This window comes from Haplochromis burtoni, unplaced genomic scaffold (assembly GCF_018398535.1).
Source record: "Haplochromis burtoni strain Fernald_Lab_line unplaced genomic scaffold, NCSU_Asbu1 Contig_394, whole genome shotgun sequence".
Lineage (NCBI taxonomy): Eukaryota > Metazoa > Chordata > Actinopteri > Cichliformes > Cichlidae > Haplochromis > Haplochromis burtoni.
Window position 1 is genome coordinate 19,835 of NW_024582755.1, and position 17,776 is coordinate 37,610.

The following is a 17,776-nucleotide window of genomic DNA, read 5'->3' on the forward strand; positions in this document are numbered from 1 at the left end:
GCAACAGTTCAGATGTATTTATTTTGCAGCAAATCATAGCATAAATCATCTCAAGGCAGTTGACACAGTAAGGTCAAGACCCTTTTAACTCTTTTCCACATAAAGACAAACTCTCCTGTACCCTCAATGACAGTTGTGACCTCAGTATATATCAGTAAAGGTGTGGTTTAATGACCCTTAGTATAGTTTCTGGGTTTTGAAAAGGTCGTGGGCAGACAATAACTTCTGATGCACACACAGTCATTTTGTTCCAGAAGGTCAGTCACATTCGGTGACTCAGACAAAAAAACAAACAAACAAAAATAGTTATATTTATTTATGTAGAACATTTAAAACAACAACTGTTGACCAAAGTGCTGTACATGTAAAATAAGATAAGACAGGCCTTCGTCAAACTGCAGCTCAATTCATGTTTAAGCCTTTCACCTCTATCTACCAAAGCGCTGTCAAACCTAAAATGAGGACGTGGGCGCAGCGAGTGAAAGATTATCCAGGCAACTTATCAACTAGCGACCTACCTTAGGGTTGCCAACTGTCCTGTTTTAGCCAGTCCATCCCGTATAGTGAGCAAACTTGGTTCGTCCCTTATTCTACCTTAAATGTCTCGTATATTGACCATTACCTGAGGTGCCACTTCCTGTCTAACAGATGTAATTGTGTCAGACGATTGCTGCGTCCATCTACGACCATCAGTGACGGCCCGTCAGGCGCACCAGATGTGAGGAGTAATACATGATTCATACCAGTAAGTTGCTCTTTGGTCTGCATAGCATGATAAACTGGGTAATTGAAGCACCCATTTACAGTATTTTGCTTGAATATTTTTTTCTTTTTTGCTTAACTTTCAAAGGAAATGCCCATGTGATTATTTACTTTCTTTATTGTTTTAGATGAGGTATTGGTTGAATTGAATACCAACATTTTACTGCATTTTTATTATAAGAATATGAACATACTGTGCATATTAACATGATGCCCAGCTAGCTGTGCATCGTACTTCTGGCACAACAGTGTTCCTTATTTGATAGTTAAAAGGTTGGCAGCCCTGAGTTTCAATGTGACGAGTGATGATTGATCACTTCCTGCGTGGATACAGCTTAAATCTTAACAACTTGCATTTAAACTGTTGTGCAGCTATGCTAATGTTAGCTCACAACACAGAAGTGTTGTGTGCCAAATGCTAATTCCGAATTAACATGCTAATGGAAAGCAAGATGATGAATAAACACAAGATATAGCTGATATTTAGTATAACTAAAGTACAGTATAAATTAAAAAACACTGACCTGTCAATGATGCTGAATGAAAGTTATTACCGGTCAAAGGAGCTTGCAAAGAAAAGCGTCTGGACTTCTTTAAGTTGCTTGAAGACGTTTCACCTCTCATCCGAGAAGCTTCTTCAGTTCTAAGGTCAAATGGTGGAGAGTCCCAGATATAAACCTAGTGGGAGTTTCCCCCCACAGAGGGACAAAAGGACCCCCTGATGATCCTCTAATCGCCTGAGCCAAGGTGTGAAACTGGGTGTGGGTCCCAATCAGCCAGAGTTTCGGGTGAGCTCATTGTGAAACCTGGCCCCACCTTATCATGCGAATTCCTGAGGTCAGATGGCCCAGGATGTGAGTGGGCGTTAAGGCGTCTGGGAAGGGATCTCAAAACTGGATTATAGATGGCAGAGAGTTGGTGTCGTAAACCCCGCCTCTGTTCAAAGATGGTCGCTCACAGTGGACATAGATGCTTCTTTCACTCCTCTTTCAAACCATCTGTCCTCTCTGTCCAAAATGTGAACATTGGCATCCTCGAAAGAGTGACCTTTGACCTTTAGATGCAGATGGACTGCTGAGTCTTGTCCTGTGGAGGTGGCTCTTCTAGTGTTGTGCCATGCGCTTGTGAAGTGGCTGTTTGGTCTCTCCAATGTAGAGGTCTGGGCATTCCTCGCTGCACTGTACAGCATACACCACATTGTTAAGTTTGTGTTTTGGCTTAAAGAAGTCCAGACGCTTTTCTTTGCAAGCTCCTTTGACTACGATGACCTGGATGACTGAGAACCTTCACAGACAGAAAGTTATTAACATTTCTCCTAATGGGGAAATTTAGAGTGAACTATCCAGCAGTTGTTGAGAAATTTCACAATCATCAAATTGCTCTCCTGATATTTAGACTGTAGTATTGATATTTTAACCTTTACTGGTGGTGATGAAAAACAAAGCTTGCTGAAGTCAATAGGAGTTATCCTCTGGGGATCGTGAACATCTCTGGGAAAGTTCTTCTAATCCATCATGTAGTTGTACAAAGATTTCAGTCATCTCCATAAATGTGGTTAAGTGTGCTTCCTGCTGCACTTACAGATGTGCACTCAGAAGAAGCGAAGCGTCTTGTGGGTGATTCACGCTAGACAACTTGCTTATTTATTTACAGGCACTCTAACGGTGCACAAGATGATTCTTCCTCACAACAACAGGAAGCGTTCAATACACTGGCTGCATGTCATCAACAGTAGCCTTCGGCTGAGCTGGTCGTGGGAGCAGAAACGATTTTACTGATAGCACACTGAGAACTTTCATGTCATGTTATCTCCTTGATTAGATTTTAAGTTTTGGCTGATGGGACATAGAGCCACAGCCACATGAGAAGTTTTCTAGGAACTGATAGGATCGCTAAAAGATCTCAATCACTGCAGGCTGCCGGCAGTGTTTCCCATCTCCATGGAAACAGCAGAGCCTGTATCACTCTGAGACGAGACTGCGCTGATAAAGAGGATGTGACCACCTCCAGAGTATCACGATGGTGTAGAAATATTTAGATTGAAGTCAGTTTGAAGCTGCTCATGGCTATCGTTGCTGAGGCGCTCATAGGCCCGGCGTTCTCCTTTTCTTCCTTCTTTTATTCAACATTAGCTCCACATCTGCTCCCATGAAGGAGCTGCAGTGTGCTCGTTACTGTAGTACGACCCAATTTGAGCGCCACTTTCCCTTCTGTGTCGTTCTAATGAGGGAAGACAGGCAGTCGACAGGCACTCATGCCTTTGCCTTTAATGGACTGAGAGAGTTGTGCAGGCAGATAAGAAAGTTTCTGCAGTGCTGCAGAAGCACAGAGGCTTTTTTTCAAGCTTAACAACTACTTTAAAATGACCTAGATGTTGGATATTTTCCAAAATCAGCTGTTGCATGGGTCACTTCTGAGCACGGGCTTCAAAAGTTTGCATTTTAAATATTTACTGGCGTCACTGACATTTCCCTGCATGCCCACAGAAACAAGCACACTAGGGTCCAAACTACAGTCCTAGTCTCACTCTGTTGTTAATCATTTCACAATACACAGAGGTACAGTTCTATACCTGACTGCCACCACAAACACACAAACATAGTATGCATCCCTTTGATGTGCCAGTTCAGTACAAAGGAGCACGACTAAGGATGGCAACATGGCACAGTTGGTGCACCCTTTTCCTTTCATTTTAAATGAACTGCCATGTAATTTGGTACAAATATTCATTCTTCAGATCCTGCTGACTTTGGTAATCTCCCCAATTTGTTATTTTAGTGAAATGTCTGAACAATGAATTCATGCTGTAGAACCACCAACAGATTTTAGCTGCATTTGTGAAGGTTTTGGCTCATTCTGTGACTCACACACTTAATAATGTTACACAATAATCTGTGAGGTGAAGTAAGAGAAGTTTGGAAGAACTCTGTCTTAAGAAATCCTGCTTGGAATTCCACCATAAAAAGAAACAGTTTTGTTGCGCCTTACTTGGTAGGAATTATGAGGACTCTGACTTTCTGACGTCTCTGGAACGCCAAACGGCGTGTTGTGTGTGTATGCGTGTGTTTTTAACATCGTGCACATGTGCATGTGTGTGGCAGGGTGATCGTGAAGAGTGCCAGGAAGCACTGTATCTCATCTTGTGGACAAGTCCTTAATCTGTGTGACCCAGCAAGGGATTATGGGGGTTCTGAGAGAAAAATGGGACTTGAAGCTCACCCTTCCAGCCTGGTAACTGACAGTTTGAGTTTGTGTGACTCGGTCCTTTTGCATTTCTTCCCTCCTTTCTGCCATTTTTTTTGTCCCAACGCATGACTGTGTTTTGCTACAGATCAAATTAACTACAAAACAGAATTATACCATTTACTGATTATTCAATATCCTCATTGTATGAGCGCTCATTGTTCTATATGGACTACAGAACTGCATAGACTGTAGTGCTTGGCAACTAGTACAGCTAAGTGAAAAGGAATAATCCCCAGACTTAAACTGAAGTCATTTGGTTAATTTGACAGTGAATATAAATGGCCAACTTAAGCATAGCAGCCCAGTAATTTCACATTATGTGTCCGGAGGGAAATTTGTTTAGAAAAAAGCTTCATGTTGAGGTCTTTGGATACATTTCCCAAGGTTGTTGCTGATCCTGTTTCTACTGACTTTAGTGGGAAATGCTTTGTTTTACCAAGATGATGACTTTAGCCTCAAACTATCAGTGCTTAGTGGGCAATAAATGCAAAAATGTATTTATAGATAATCACTTGATGGTCATTAAGGTGGATTTTTTTTTTTTTTTTGGCTACATTGTAAAAAAAAAGAAAGAAAATTTACTGGTAATTTTCAGCCAATACATGATCCGTTTTTTTATGGATGTTTGCGCAAAAATGGTAATTCAGCTCATAGTTTTTCTTTCCTTTCATTTAAAATGTTTTTTGCTGATTTTTTTTATTCTGTATTTCTGTGTCTAAATTCCCTTTTAAAGCTGTATCCATTCATTTTCTCTCACTTTTTAAGCAACAATGGCAAACATTTGCTGTTTCAGGTTCTCGAGCAGAACAGTTTCCTTCATGAAATTATAATGATTAACTTGTTAATTAAAAACCCCAGATGAATCATTATGGGAGCTATTCACAGCCTTTGTATCACTGTGGATTTTTTTTTTTTTTTTGTGGACCACACAAAGAAATAATTATGCTCTATGATAACTACATGTTTTCGTATGGCAGAAGCTCAACTAATCATCTGGCTCCGGTGCTGAAGTGTGCTGTCATTAAAGGGAATAATACTTCTTACCAAACTCCCTTGACTCCTACATGTTTTCGTGGTGTCTCGTTGGGTGGTCATTCATTTATGCAGCAGGCTCAGGTTTCCTCGTGGTGCTTAGAGCCATTCAAATGTCAAAAAGTCAGTGTGATTGGAGACCCTCTTGCATATGGTGCAGGGCAGGGTGTTAATTTCAACCCTCAGGGTGAATGGACCCACTAAATGTCATATATGTCACGTTAGCCATTCTGGCGTCTGATGTTTTGTTAGATGAAAACATCAGGGGCTGTTGGGGTGGGGTGGGGTGAGGGGGGATTTCCTAAACTGTTTTTGTGAGCTGAGCTTTGTCTAAAACAGGGACGCGTGGGCTCAAATTAAAACCTTATTTAAGAGGATTCGGGACAGATGGTGTCCCATTGTTTGGGGATGTGTTTATTATTAGAAAATGGGGTGAATGATGAAAACTGCACAACACACTCCCTCGACCCCCACTTTGCATAAACACCCCCACTCTGTAGGCATTTCTCTGGGATTCAAGGACCCACCTTGGTCGGTTTTTCATTAGATTGATTTCATTAGAACAACTAATCAGCAGTGAAATGCAGAGGTGAACGTGTCGCTTTGTAGCAGTTCGGAAGCTCTAACTGGTCAAAGATGGTTCGGTCAGAGCTCAAATGAGTTTAATTGAAGCTACTTAAACACAAGAGGAAAGCAAGAGATTGATTTTGAATGAAACATAACCATTATGCAACACACAACCGAGCGTGCTGGCTGTTAATGAGAGCTGGCTGGTTGCTCAGAAGTGTTAAAATAACTGATGTTCAATGTGAGAGAAAGCTGAAAATCAGTCACTACCCCCTTTCCCAGCCTTCCTGCTCAGGTTCTTGCTCGCTTTTATTTCACACAGTTACACTCTGTTACAGCATCTCCCTCTTTTCCCCTCTTCACTCCCTCCCTTCCTCTTTCTGCCTCTTTCCATCCTTTCCTTCCCTCCCTCATTCTCTGTTTCTCTCTTAGCTCACCAGATGGAGAGGGGGCGGTGTGTGTGTGTGTGTGTGTGTGTGTGTGTGTGTGTGTGTGTGTGTGTGTGTGTGTGTGTGTGTGTGTGTGTGGTTGTGGTTGCATGGTTACTCGTGAGTTTGCATATTGAAATCACCTGCACATTTTGTCCTTATCCAAGCAAACAATAAAACAAATCAAAATCACAGGAATCCACAGATGAAACAGTCTGACAAGATTTTATTATTATTATTAATTTTTTTTTTTTGCAATAACATGTCACCAAAATATATTTAGAGAGTAATTTACATCATGAGGATGATTTTGGGCGCCAAAAAGGGAGTCGGCAGCCATCATTTTGGGGGCATTGTTCTGTAACACCGATGCGTGTGCATTTGCATTTCGAAACTGAATTGTTGATATAGACAGAGAGACGGTGGCGAGCTTAAACAGAGAGGAGAGATAGCGGGGGAGAGAGAGGGAGGGTGTGTACGAGAGAGAGACGGAGAGAGAGAGAGAGAGAGCATCCAGTCACCAGGATAGGCTCCATCATCCACACACTGTAAGGTACAAGTGCAAGTAGCCTGCAAGGAGACTATATTCCCCTAAAATAATGGACGGGACAAAGCCTGCCATGGAGTCCAACGCAGAGGAGACTCAGGACGAGGGGCAGGAGAGCAAAGGTACGCTCAATCCGCAGCTGGCATTTGCGCGTTTTTGGCATTTTTTCCCCCTGTCTTTGGAGACATTTGCGTCTGCGCCAGCGCGAGCGGGTTTAACCTACTTGCAATGGCTTTCTCGCTTGCGCGCGACACAATAGCATGGCTTTTTTTGTTCTGCGGCCGCACACCTATTTGAGGGCGATTTGGCGACGTGGGAATATGGTGATCGAGATTATTTCGCGCGGTTTCGAGCGCAATTTAACGTCTTGGTTTGCGATTTCAAAGAATGTGTGCGTGGGGGGGGAGACGGATGCAGGGGGGAGACAATGAGGGGGTGGGCGGCTTGATGCGCTCGGGAAGGTTGCTCGTTCTGGTTTTATGGAGCATGCATTAATGCCAATTTGCTTTTGCGTTGCTGCACGATCGTGAGCTCATTCCTGCCTAATGAGCGGCTGATAACGGGGCCGCGCGCCGTGCACGGCTGCATTATTGTTTTCCGCCAGGTGGATCCTCCCGCCGCAGCCGCTTTGATTGTTATCGGCGGTCTCCATAAGGGCTGAACTGTCAGGAGCGCGGCTAATCGAATATAGAAGAGATTCTTATTTGTTGTTGTTTTTTAAAAAAATAATTAAAAAATCAGCTTTTATTAGACGAACCGGAGGCTACGAAACAATCAATGATCCTGTTGGCGCAAAAAGATGGTCGCGTCCATCATTTAGAACCCAGGCGCACTCGAAACAGAGCCTCTGTGTGATGCACGCATGCCGATTTGGACCCCTGCGCCATGCTCGTTTTTGTATAATACAATGAAAATGCAACAATGTATGTCACACCATCAGTGGTTGAAATACATTTCGACCTTTACATGCACATGGAATGAATTTACAGGCGCAAATGTGCAAACAGCCTGTCACCTGTCAAAGACAAGCAAGCAATTAGATATTTTTCCCTCAAAATCGTGCTCAAACTGTTGCTCATACTGACTCTGTGTAGGCGTTTCTTTGTGCGTCGGAGGACTCGACGTCCATACAGAGTGGATGTGACTGATTTGTTTTCGTTGTGGCCTGGTAGTAAAAATCACATCCTGCAGTTTGGGGGCAGCTGAAAACAGGCCGTGGTGATTATAGACTTACTAAAATGTGAATGTGCAGCACAAACAGTCTGAGGTGTAAGTCGTAATTTAGTCAGTGATGGGTGTTTTAAAGATAAACACCTTTTTTATGTTTACACCTGGGGAAGGGTTGTGTTTCAGCTGATCAGACATCCTGCCCTTAGGCCTCCTTAGAGAGGAGGATAGGTGACACCAAGTCAGAGTGCATACGCCCAGAGGGCTTCGCACAGACACTCACCTCACAGCGCCATGCAGTGTCTTCTGCAGATTGCATTCACAGTTGTGTGTGAACCCATCTTAAAATGAAGTGTTTATGCTTGAAAACATAAATATATTTCTGCAGCATGTATAAAACCGGCTAAAAATGACTAGATTGGAAGCAAATATTTACATTTGTACTTTTAGTATTAGATTGGATTCAGTAAGTTTGGAAGGAAATCTTTATTCCTAGTTGGAAATCAAACTAGAAGCACATACTCTGTCAGTAAGTTTATGTGGTTTTGCTGGAACTCTGTTTTATTCCTTGGTCCTGTCTCGGTGATATTGCTGGGTCACCGTTTGTCTGTGACGTAAAGTTCAAAAGTGTGGGGTGTCCCTCAACAGTGATGTTTCAAAAAGATATTACATCATCTTCTCCCAAGGCATCCTGTCACGCGCACGCCCATGTCCAATGAGAGCCTTTTGTGTGACTTCAGCTGAGAGAGTGGGCGAAGCCTCTTTAAAGGCCTCTAAAGATAGAGAGCCATATTTATAGCTATCGATTCCGTTCTTTCCACCCCTTGACAGCTGGGGTGGACTCCAGCTCCCCTGCAGCTCTGAACTGGAAAATGGATGGATAGGGCTTTTCTGATGAGGGGTTTCGTCTTAAATTCTAACAGCAAGAAGTTACATATCACCTGTGTGTGGCAGAGCAACTATTAGACATCTTTCATTTTTGTTTTTTTCTTTTCAGCATCCCGATGACTTGGTCACATCAGGTCATGTTTGCAGAAAAACAAAATATGCAACTGGCTTAATCATTGTGCTTTAATGGACTTACCCAGAAGACGTCTGAGTACGTTCAACTGAGAAGGACATGAACTTTCATATGTGGAAAGTGTGACTGCTCACAAGCATTTGCATTTAGTTCTAAGGAATGATAAGTTCCTGATGTTGGAGATAGTTTCTGATCTTTTGATTTCTGTTCTGAGGAATATACCAGCTTGTAGCTGATTAAAAGGACATGCTAGGTTTTTTTTTTGCTGTTTTATTTCCCACGGTACATAACTGACCCAAATCTTGTGTTTGTGAGAAACCCTTGGCTGATTTTGCAGAATTACGAAGGGCCACAGGGTCAGCATCTGCCCTGGCGTAACTGAGCTTGATGGAGCGTGCGACGCTCAAATCCCGTTCTCGGCACTCCGCTGCGTGATCAATACTTTTTTATCCCGCTGATCTGTGCCGTGTTCATTCCCCTGCAAAGCTCTCTCTCTTTCAGCAGTCAATCTGAGCTAAACGCTGCCAGCTGGGAGAGAGAGGGGGAAGCAAGTCCCAAGACACACATAGCAAACACACTTACCCATGTTAAAATAAATTCTACAGAAATGCCTACACAGATGGGGCGCACATGAGAGCGGATGCTCACACAGATGTAGAGCAAAACACACAAACTGTCAAAATCAGCTTGTTGCCAGTTTGCATCCAAACCACCACGGTTGACACTGACGCTTCCAAAAAGGGGACACGCCAAGAACAAAAATAATGAGCAGCATGAAGTTTAGGACCCCTGATTTATCTTCAGGCAGTCACGTCATTTGGAGCGTTTCATCGCACAATATGATGAAAGAACACTGTATTCCTCTGGGGCTATTTGGCATAATGAGGCGAGTGCAATTAACATGCACAGCACTAAAGGAGTTCATTTAAAAGCACCTGCCTTAAGCGTGCAGTGACACGATTTAAAGCCTGATGGCAGATAGTTCACTGACCTCATACCCAGTGTGAAAACTACTTAAACCGCTCTCCATTGTCTCCTATCGTCTCGTATTCAGAGGCAGGGTCACCTGTCCTGAGCCACCGTCTGCTGGCTCAGTGGAGCGCAGTCAAAGCTATTACTTTGAGTCTTGTTCCACCAAAATGTAAAATGGCCCCTCTGGCCAGAAGTGCGGTGCCATTGGAGTGAATGGCTCAGCGGTTACGCAACCAACTTGGCTAATGTCACTTTCCCTGAGACGTCAAAGAAGTCAGTGGCCCTCCCCTGGCCCATTCGCCTCTCCTCCAACTCGCCCTCCTCCCCCTTGATGTGATCATGAAGATTCACTTTCAGCCGCCTCAGGGACTCTGCACGTTAAGTCTGTGTGTGGCACAAAGGCACCACTGAGCATGAACTTTAAAACATGAGCTACAAGTCTCATTTAGTATAACACAAAAGCACGTTCTGCGGTGGCTGACTTCACATAGTTACATCTCTTATACATATAAAAAGAAAAGGCTACGAGATGAATCGTACATAAAAAAGCAGGACTGAGACTCTTGCCTGAAATCGAGCCACAGAATGACCTACACGTAACTCAGGCGAGTCACTTGTTGATGTCAGCTGTGGCTAATGATCACAAGTGCTAATCGGCGTCAGGAATTTTATTAGGTATGGATGAGAGAAGCAGATTGGACATCAGTGGGTGATGGACGGGGGCCAGAGGAGGTTGGCATCACTCAGGAACAAGACATGCTGCGCCAACCTGCCACTTGCTGCTATTCATGTACTCACTGCAGTCTGGGATTCAAACATAGATGCAGTGTTGGAGGGTGATGTGTTCAGATTACAGTTTTTTTGGTTCCAAATTCTAGCAATCTGTTGCTTCTTGCTAGGGCAACACAGTTATAGACATCAACAGTTTGGGTGTAATTTAGTTTTTAATTTGTCCTCAGTTAGAATGTTAGAATTAGCGGATAATGTTGGTTAATGTTGGCATGATTGTGAGGCTAATGCGAGCTAAGAGGTCCGTCTTCCACAGTAGGAAGTAGCTAGCTGTCTTAGAAAGGCCTGCACCTTCACTAATATTTACACACCACTTTGCATTCATTCATTCATTCTAATTAATCTGTGGTTCTCTTTCACAGTCTGTCTTTTGACCCCTCATCTCAGACCAATTGTACCAGCTGGCTGCCACTCACTGCTTCAAGTGTTTGCTCATAGAGGGTCGTGTGATTGTTGGGGTTTTGTAGGATCTTTACTTTAAAATATAAAGCGCCTTGAAGCAACTGTTGTTCTGATTTGGTGCTGGTTAACTAAAATTGAACTGAACTGGTGTTTGTGGAAGAACTGGCCCTAGTAGGACCTCATCCAGGGAAGTTCTGGGGGATAACAAGGTATTTAATGCGAGGTAGGTAGCGTACTTTAGAGTAAGAAGAAAAGCTAAGAATGGTAGGATGTATACTGTCAAACATCACCATGAAAAACATAATATTCAAGATGCAGTCGGAACAACAAAAACAGTGCAACCATGATGATGATGATAATGAATTTTAGGGTGTTTCCGTACAGGTTTTTGGGGCAACAAATTTAACTGTGACTCCCAAGATCCATTTTAAGAAGCAAACATGGCATTTACTTAAAAGACCAGTTTACAGAATAGTTGCAGACAAACTGTCTGATGACCAATTTTATATCACACATGGGAGGACGGCTCCATGCTTGTTTATGCCAAATTCTGATCCTACCATCTGAATGCTGCAGCAAAATTTGAAAGTCATCAGACCAGCCAACATTTTTCCAAACATCTGTTTTTAGGAGTGACACCCAGCGTGGTCTTCTGCATGCCTTGGTTGTAACAAGTGGCCATTTGAGTTACCTGTTGCCTTCCAATCAGCTTGAAGCAGTCTGGCCATTGCCCTCTGACCTCTGGCATCAACAAGACATTTTCATCCAGACACCTGCTGCTCACTGGATATTTTTCTTTTTCTGGCCATAAACCCCAGAGAGGTTTTGTGGGAAAATGTCACCAGATCAGCAGTTTCTGAAATACTCAGACCAGCCTGTCTGGCACCAACCACGCTCAAAGCCACATAAATCACCTTCCCCCAAGTGCTAACTTCATAGTCATGTAAACTGTTTCTGAATGCATTAACTTGATGTCATATGATTGGCTGAATGAAATTATGGCACATTCTCAAGTTTAGTTTAGTCATTTTGGGCAAATTTACACGCTGATGTAGAAAAATCTCCTGAATCGCCTGATGTCCATATTTTAATAATTAAAAAGACTGGACCTGCCACTGTAAGTCACACAATAAAAACTAAGCTGAAATGAGTTAACCCACTCCAGAAACCAAGTGAAATTAAACTAACAATATCAAAACTCTGTTGACATGTTGTAAAACACCGTGCTTTCTTTTTAAAACTCCTTTGTGACGCAGCGAATACAAAGATTCCTTTTAAGGTGAGAAACAAAAGGCTCTTTTAAAGGGAGTTTCCTCAGTGCAGCGCGCTTTCATGCAGACAATAAATAGCAAGGCACTCTAACACGACATAGTCCTTGTTTTGTGTGTACACACAGAGATCAGAGCCAAATAAAAAAAACGTGACCACAGTGCAGGGACCGAGAGTAAGAGCACAATGGTGCACCACACGGTCTCGCCCACATGTGTGTACAAAAATAGAGCTTTTCCTTTAGTGCAAGCGAAGCACTGACACAGACATTCCCCTCAACCACTCCTGGTCATTGACACGTAAACAAATACAAGCGCACACACAGACACACACACACATATCCAGATGGAGGCTGACAGCATGCTTTGGGCAAATGGCTTCAAATGAGGAACACATGAGCCTCTCTCTGTGTGACGGCTTTCACATGCTCCCACAACCTCACACACCTCCGGGGCGGGAGGAGGATAGGCGAAGTGTGTGTTCGCATTAGTGTAAATGTGGGAATGAGAGAGAGGGAAAAGGACAAGACAAAGAGGAGAAGAGAGGAGACAGAAGAAGCAGAGGAGAGAAGCAGAAAAAAATTAATGACAAATTAATCGGTGGGAACAGTGAAGATGCCAGGACAAGTGGGGTCAGATTTGGGTCAGAGGGATTTAAACATGTTAAAGACAGAATCACAAGTGTAGTTTGTGTTTTGCACAGAAAAAAAAAGGATTTTCCTTTAGTTTGCTGAAATTCCTTGCATGTCAACATTGACCTGGCGCAACATAGCACATAAAAACATTCCCAAGTCCCACGTGGCATCTTACTATCGTTAATATCTACTATAAAATGCACAAGCTTACGTACAAAATACAGTTCCTCCTAATGCTGATCTCTGCTTGTCTATACAAAATCGGGATACTGCTAACGATTCGCCAACACTGACAGTAGCTTATCAGCAACTGAGTGCACCATAGGCGACAAATCATTAAAACGACCATTAGGTGAACCCAACTTTGACGCTTCTTTACACTGAAAGAAAACAGGACATCTAAACAATCTCAGCGGTATGCCCGATCTGAAAGCAAAGCTGTGATATTGCTATAATGACTAAAATGGGACCATATTTTCATGTCGCCAAATACAGAGTAACTGGTGATAGAGACCATAATCCCATAAGGAACTTCCTGCTGTGACATTAACACTCAAGTGGGAAAAAGAGTCATCTTCCCACTGACTTCTATTCTTTTTTTGCAACCAGAGGAGTCGCCCCTGCTGGCCATTAGAAAGAATAAGGTTTAAGGCACTAGCAAAATAAGATTTCACTTTTTAAAAGACAAACTATACTTCTTAAGTTTTTCTTATTTGTCTTTGATGCTTATCTATATAAATAAATAAATAAAGCCTTGAATCACTATTAATGTAACTTGTCCTTGTTTTAACCCTGTAAAGCCTGAACTATGAAATAAACTTGCGCATTTACTGAACTTTCTGACAAATTTAAAGTCATACTGATGATGTAGAGGTCTCAGAAATTCATATTAAATATGATGCAGTTGGTGTTACAGGTTCATATAATATTTTTGGCATTTATGAACAAAAGATTAAAAGTTCACAAGGACATAACTACATATAGTTGATGTGTGGGAGCTTTTTTCTTTTTTGTCTGCCAAAAAAAGCAAGTGAAGGGAGTAAAAGCCTTAGTGAGAGGAGGCTGTTTGTAACAAAGTCGAGTAGGAGACCGATTCCAGCTCAGGCGAGTCTGTGCATTCGAGTAGACGTGGGTGTGTGAGAGAAAGAGCGAGGTTTGCATTTGGCCGGACTGTTAGGTGTCAGCTCCCAGTTTAATGGTGACTGAAACACTGTGTCAAAGCACCGATAAAGGAAGCAGCACCTGCATGGCTTACACCAACACGTCTCAAAAAATATTCATATCAATGTAACTTTGGTATATCGTGACATGAACTTTATCTAATTTCTACTTTGCAAGAGAGAAAAATATTGGGATGCTCCACAAAGCCGCTGAAGATAAATGCGTGTAGGCCGAGTGATGAATTTACCAGTTTCCTGCCCTGATGACAAATATAAGCGCTGAATAATGACTGGCTTTCTGGTAAATCTTACTCCTTCACAAGTGTGGAGAGGAAGCTTCTTAAGATTTATGTGTATGTGTGGGTGTGTGTGTGTGTGTGTGTGGCAGCAGAGCTTTGATTTGGTCTGTAAAGTGGATTACAAGGCAGAAAAAGACTGAACACAGGCGGCATGCTCCTTCAAAAAAGGAGCAAAAATCTCCATTGGACGTATATTTACTTGGCAAATAAATCCTCTGTTGGTGCTTTACATCCACACACAAATAAAAAATGAGAGGTCAAGAGGGGAGCCCAAACTTTTTAATATGACATTAAAGAATAGCTTGATTGAGATGTAGTAAAGACAGCTGGGGAGAGAAACTACACCGATATTCACGAGAAGCACAAACCAAATGTCAGCAGGGGGACAGCCCCGCCCGGCTCCTCACCGCCGCCTCACCTGATTGAGGATCATCAAACAGAGGTTGGCCTTTAAATTCAAGGTGTCAGCCTGGGCTCAGCTGGACTGTAGCACTGAAGCTTTTTTTTCTCCAGTGACCCCTGTCTGCCCCCCTTCACCCCCCCAAACATATACACGTATAAGGCCAGGATGTCATCATACCTCACAGTGGTTATTTTCCTCTTTGTGCAACCTTGCTGTCACTTTATGAATAAAACTGAAGCACATTTGCAGATTGTTACTTTTGTGATGTAAAAATGTGTTAAAAATGAGCAAATTGGCATTACTGGCACTGCCTTTACTTGGTGCCGGATCCATACAAAAAATTTCCAGTATCACACAGTCTCTGATTGGATGCCTGGTCGATGGTCTTAGAAACCAGTTCTTACTGCATCCTGGATGAGCTTAGTGCAGCAAAGCAGCTCTCTACCTGCAGCAGGGCCCGCTTAGACTGACTTTTCAGCTCAAAGAAGACTCCTAGAGCAGAAAGAAAACTAGTTATGGAGTCTGTCGACCATGGGGCGAGAGATTCTCTAGGAAATTTGATTTAAAATAAATTTTATTTTTTCCTAAAATGAGCTGTCAAATCTGGAGAGATTCTCGCTGGCCTGGATTCTAGGCAAGAAAAGGAGCGTTTTGAAATTCACAAAGACATGCAGACCCTTCAGTCTGCTTTAGCGCGAGAGGCTTGTAAGATTCAGAATTTTTAAATGCAGATGCGGGTAAGACAGCAGAAAGCAAAAAAATTAAAAAACAAAGCCTGATTAAGAGGAACTCGCTTTGTGCTTCAGAAGCTGCAGCAGCAGCTCTGCCCTTCCATGCAGAAAATTCGACTAAACCTGTATCCTTCCAGACAATGATGTAATCTCTTACGGTTCTGATCTGAACATCATAACCAAAGACGGCGAGCCGGCACTGGGTTATGTAAGAGCCTGCACGCACACACAAGCAGGGGAGGGAAGGACGGTGTTGTGTGTGTGTGTGTGTGTGTGTGTGTGTGTGTGTGTGTGTGTGTGTGTGTCGTGGTGTGTGTGTGTGTGTGTGTTGTGTGTGTGTGTGTGAACAGGCCAAGCATTTACAACAAAGGGCAGGACAGAAGCAGCAAGTTGAAATGCGCTCAGGGGCACTTTCAAGCGCTTAAAGCCGCTTCAGGGAGTCACATTAAAGGTAAAAAAACGTTTTTAAAAAAGAGATGCTTGCTTTCGCTAATCAAACTGTCTCAGCCTAATGAAATCTGATATAATTGCACCTCAGAGAGCATAGATGATGTCTTGTTATCTGAGCTCAGAGCACCTCAACGCACACGCACAGATTAGAGATTATAGGAAGCAATCAAGCAAAAGGATCAATCCGAACCCACCCAAACACCACCCGCCACCCACCCCCTGATTATAAACCACGTCTGTGTTCTGTGTTCATTTTCCAGTTTGTAATTACTCTCAGCGAAATGTCACACAGAGACCCTGCAGACAGACACAATGAAGGTTCAATTAAGAACAAGACTGTTTGCCATGATTGGCTAATAGAGCTGAAGCTAAGGGAACATGTAGCTAATGGAAGCAAGTAATGTGAAGAGAAATAAGTGCTAAAATATCATACTTATGACTCAGTTCACTTATAATATTCTAAGAATAACCAAAACTAGACACACCATGAAAGCCAGCTGCTTCACTGCTTCCTGTCTTCATGCTAAACGCTAACTGACAGACTTGACTTTGGCAAGAAAGTTAAAAAAAATTATATCTAACTACACATCCTCTAAAGTACAGAACTTTTGAGCATGAAACTCAAAATATTTACATTATGGACAGATTTTTAAATTGTAATGTTTTCACTTTGTCTCTGTTTGTCGCAGAAATGATCCTAAAGACATACATACTGTATATAAAAGATGGACTTTGGTTAGCATAGTTTTGGAACGGATGAGAAATGGGTGGGTTTAACTCAGGCTCAGAAGGATGCTGTGTGCTCATTCAATAGTAACTTGTCAGTCACAATGTAGAACCCACTCAAACATATCCTTCTTGGTCATCTCTTTGGACAAAAATAAGGGGCTAATTTAAAAAATGAGCATTATGCTGTATTCAATAAAACTTTAAATTAGTGCTTGAGCCCATAAACTCATGAGAAAAAAATTTCCTGAGGTCACAGATCAAGGCAACAAACGGCAGTTTCCCTTTTGCCTTTTATACAATTGGAATTCCATCAGAGCCGCCCTCTGCTGGCCGTTAGAGAGAATGCAGGTTTAAGACACTTCGTAAATCCGTCTTTTATGTACAGGTGGAAACGTCTGCTATAATAAGAACTATCACAAAGATGCTGTTCGAGCTATTTGGCGGGAGGTGGCTGTCTCCATTGGGGTGGAGGCCCCCATTGCTTTTGCGGTGTATTCTATTAGGTAGCACTTAGCATTCATTTAGATTTTCACGAAATGTGTCCATGACATTGAGTGGATGTTACAATGAAAAAAGTGTAAGCCTCTACAAAGAGAAAAAACTCTACTTTCTGTTGCTCTTGCTACAATTTCCTGTTACCCACGGTGCCACAATGGATGTAACCGCAATCAGCTGACATAAGCAGTTCTTTAATCAGTCGTTTAAAACTAAACACGAAGAATCCGCTGCAGAAATAGGAACCCAAGCATCACAATTTAAGCACAAATCCTGCCTTGAGCCTCCGACTGTGACACCAAGCATCTGGGATTGTTTAAGTGTTTACTCCAAACTTCGTACATGTGCTTCCTGATTCAGAAATGCTGGCACACACGGACACAAGCGCCTTACACGACAGCGCTCGCCTTGTTGCCCCAACTTTAAGTCTTCAGCTTCTTAAGGGATGCTACAAGCTTATGGTCACATTCCAGATGTCAAAGGCACACACAAATGATTACACCAACAAATAGGCCATCCTCCAATCTGGTCTATTTTGGGCCACTGGTGTAGGTGGACTTGGTTGCGCAACATCACACCTGGAGCACAGCAGCGAGGCTGCAGAACTGGGAGAAAGCAGCTGTGTTATAATTTCGCTAATTCAGAAAATAGTCATTAATGAATTCAAGGGCTC

General features: G+C 42.6%; 1 protein-coding gene across 2 annotated transcripts in view; it reads left to right on the forward strand.

Moving 5' to 3' along the window:
* LOC102289059 (neuronal membrane glycoprotein M6-b) overlaps window positions 1–17,776 on the forward strand; it is a 55,989-nt gene that overhangs the window by 11,736 nt on the left and 26,477 nt on the right. The window contains exon 1 of one of the 2 annotated variants that reach the window (XM_005945512.3): window positions 6,474–6,704. The exons of the other annotated variant lie outside the window; for it this stretch is intronic. Within the exon in view, the coding sequence (XP_005945574.1) occupies window positions 6,635–6,704 (70 nt within the window). The 5' untranslated portion in view covers window positions 6,474–6,634. Of the gene's footprint in view, window positions 1–6,473; window positions 6,705–17,776 lie in introns of those variants that run through there. 2 annotated transcript variants of the gene reach the window in all.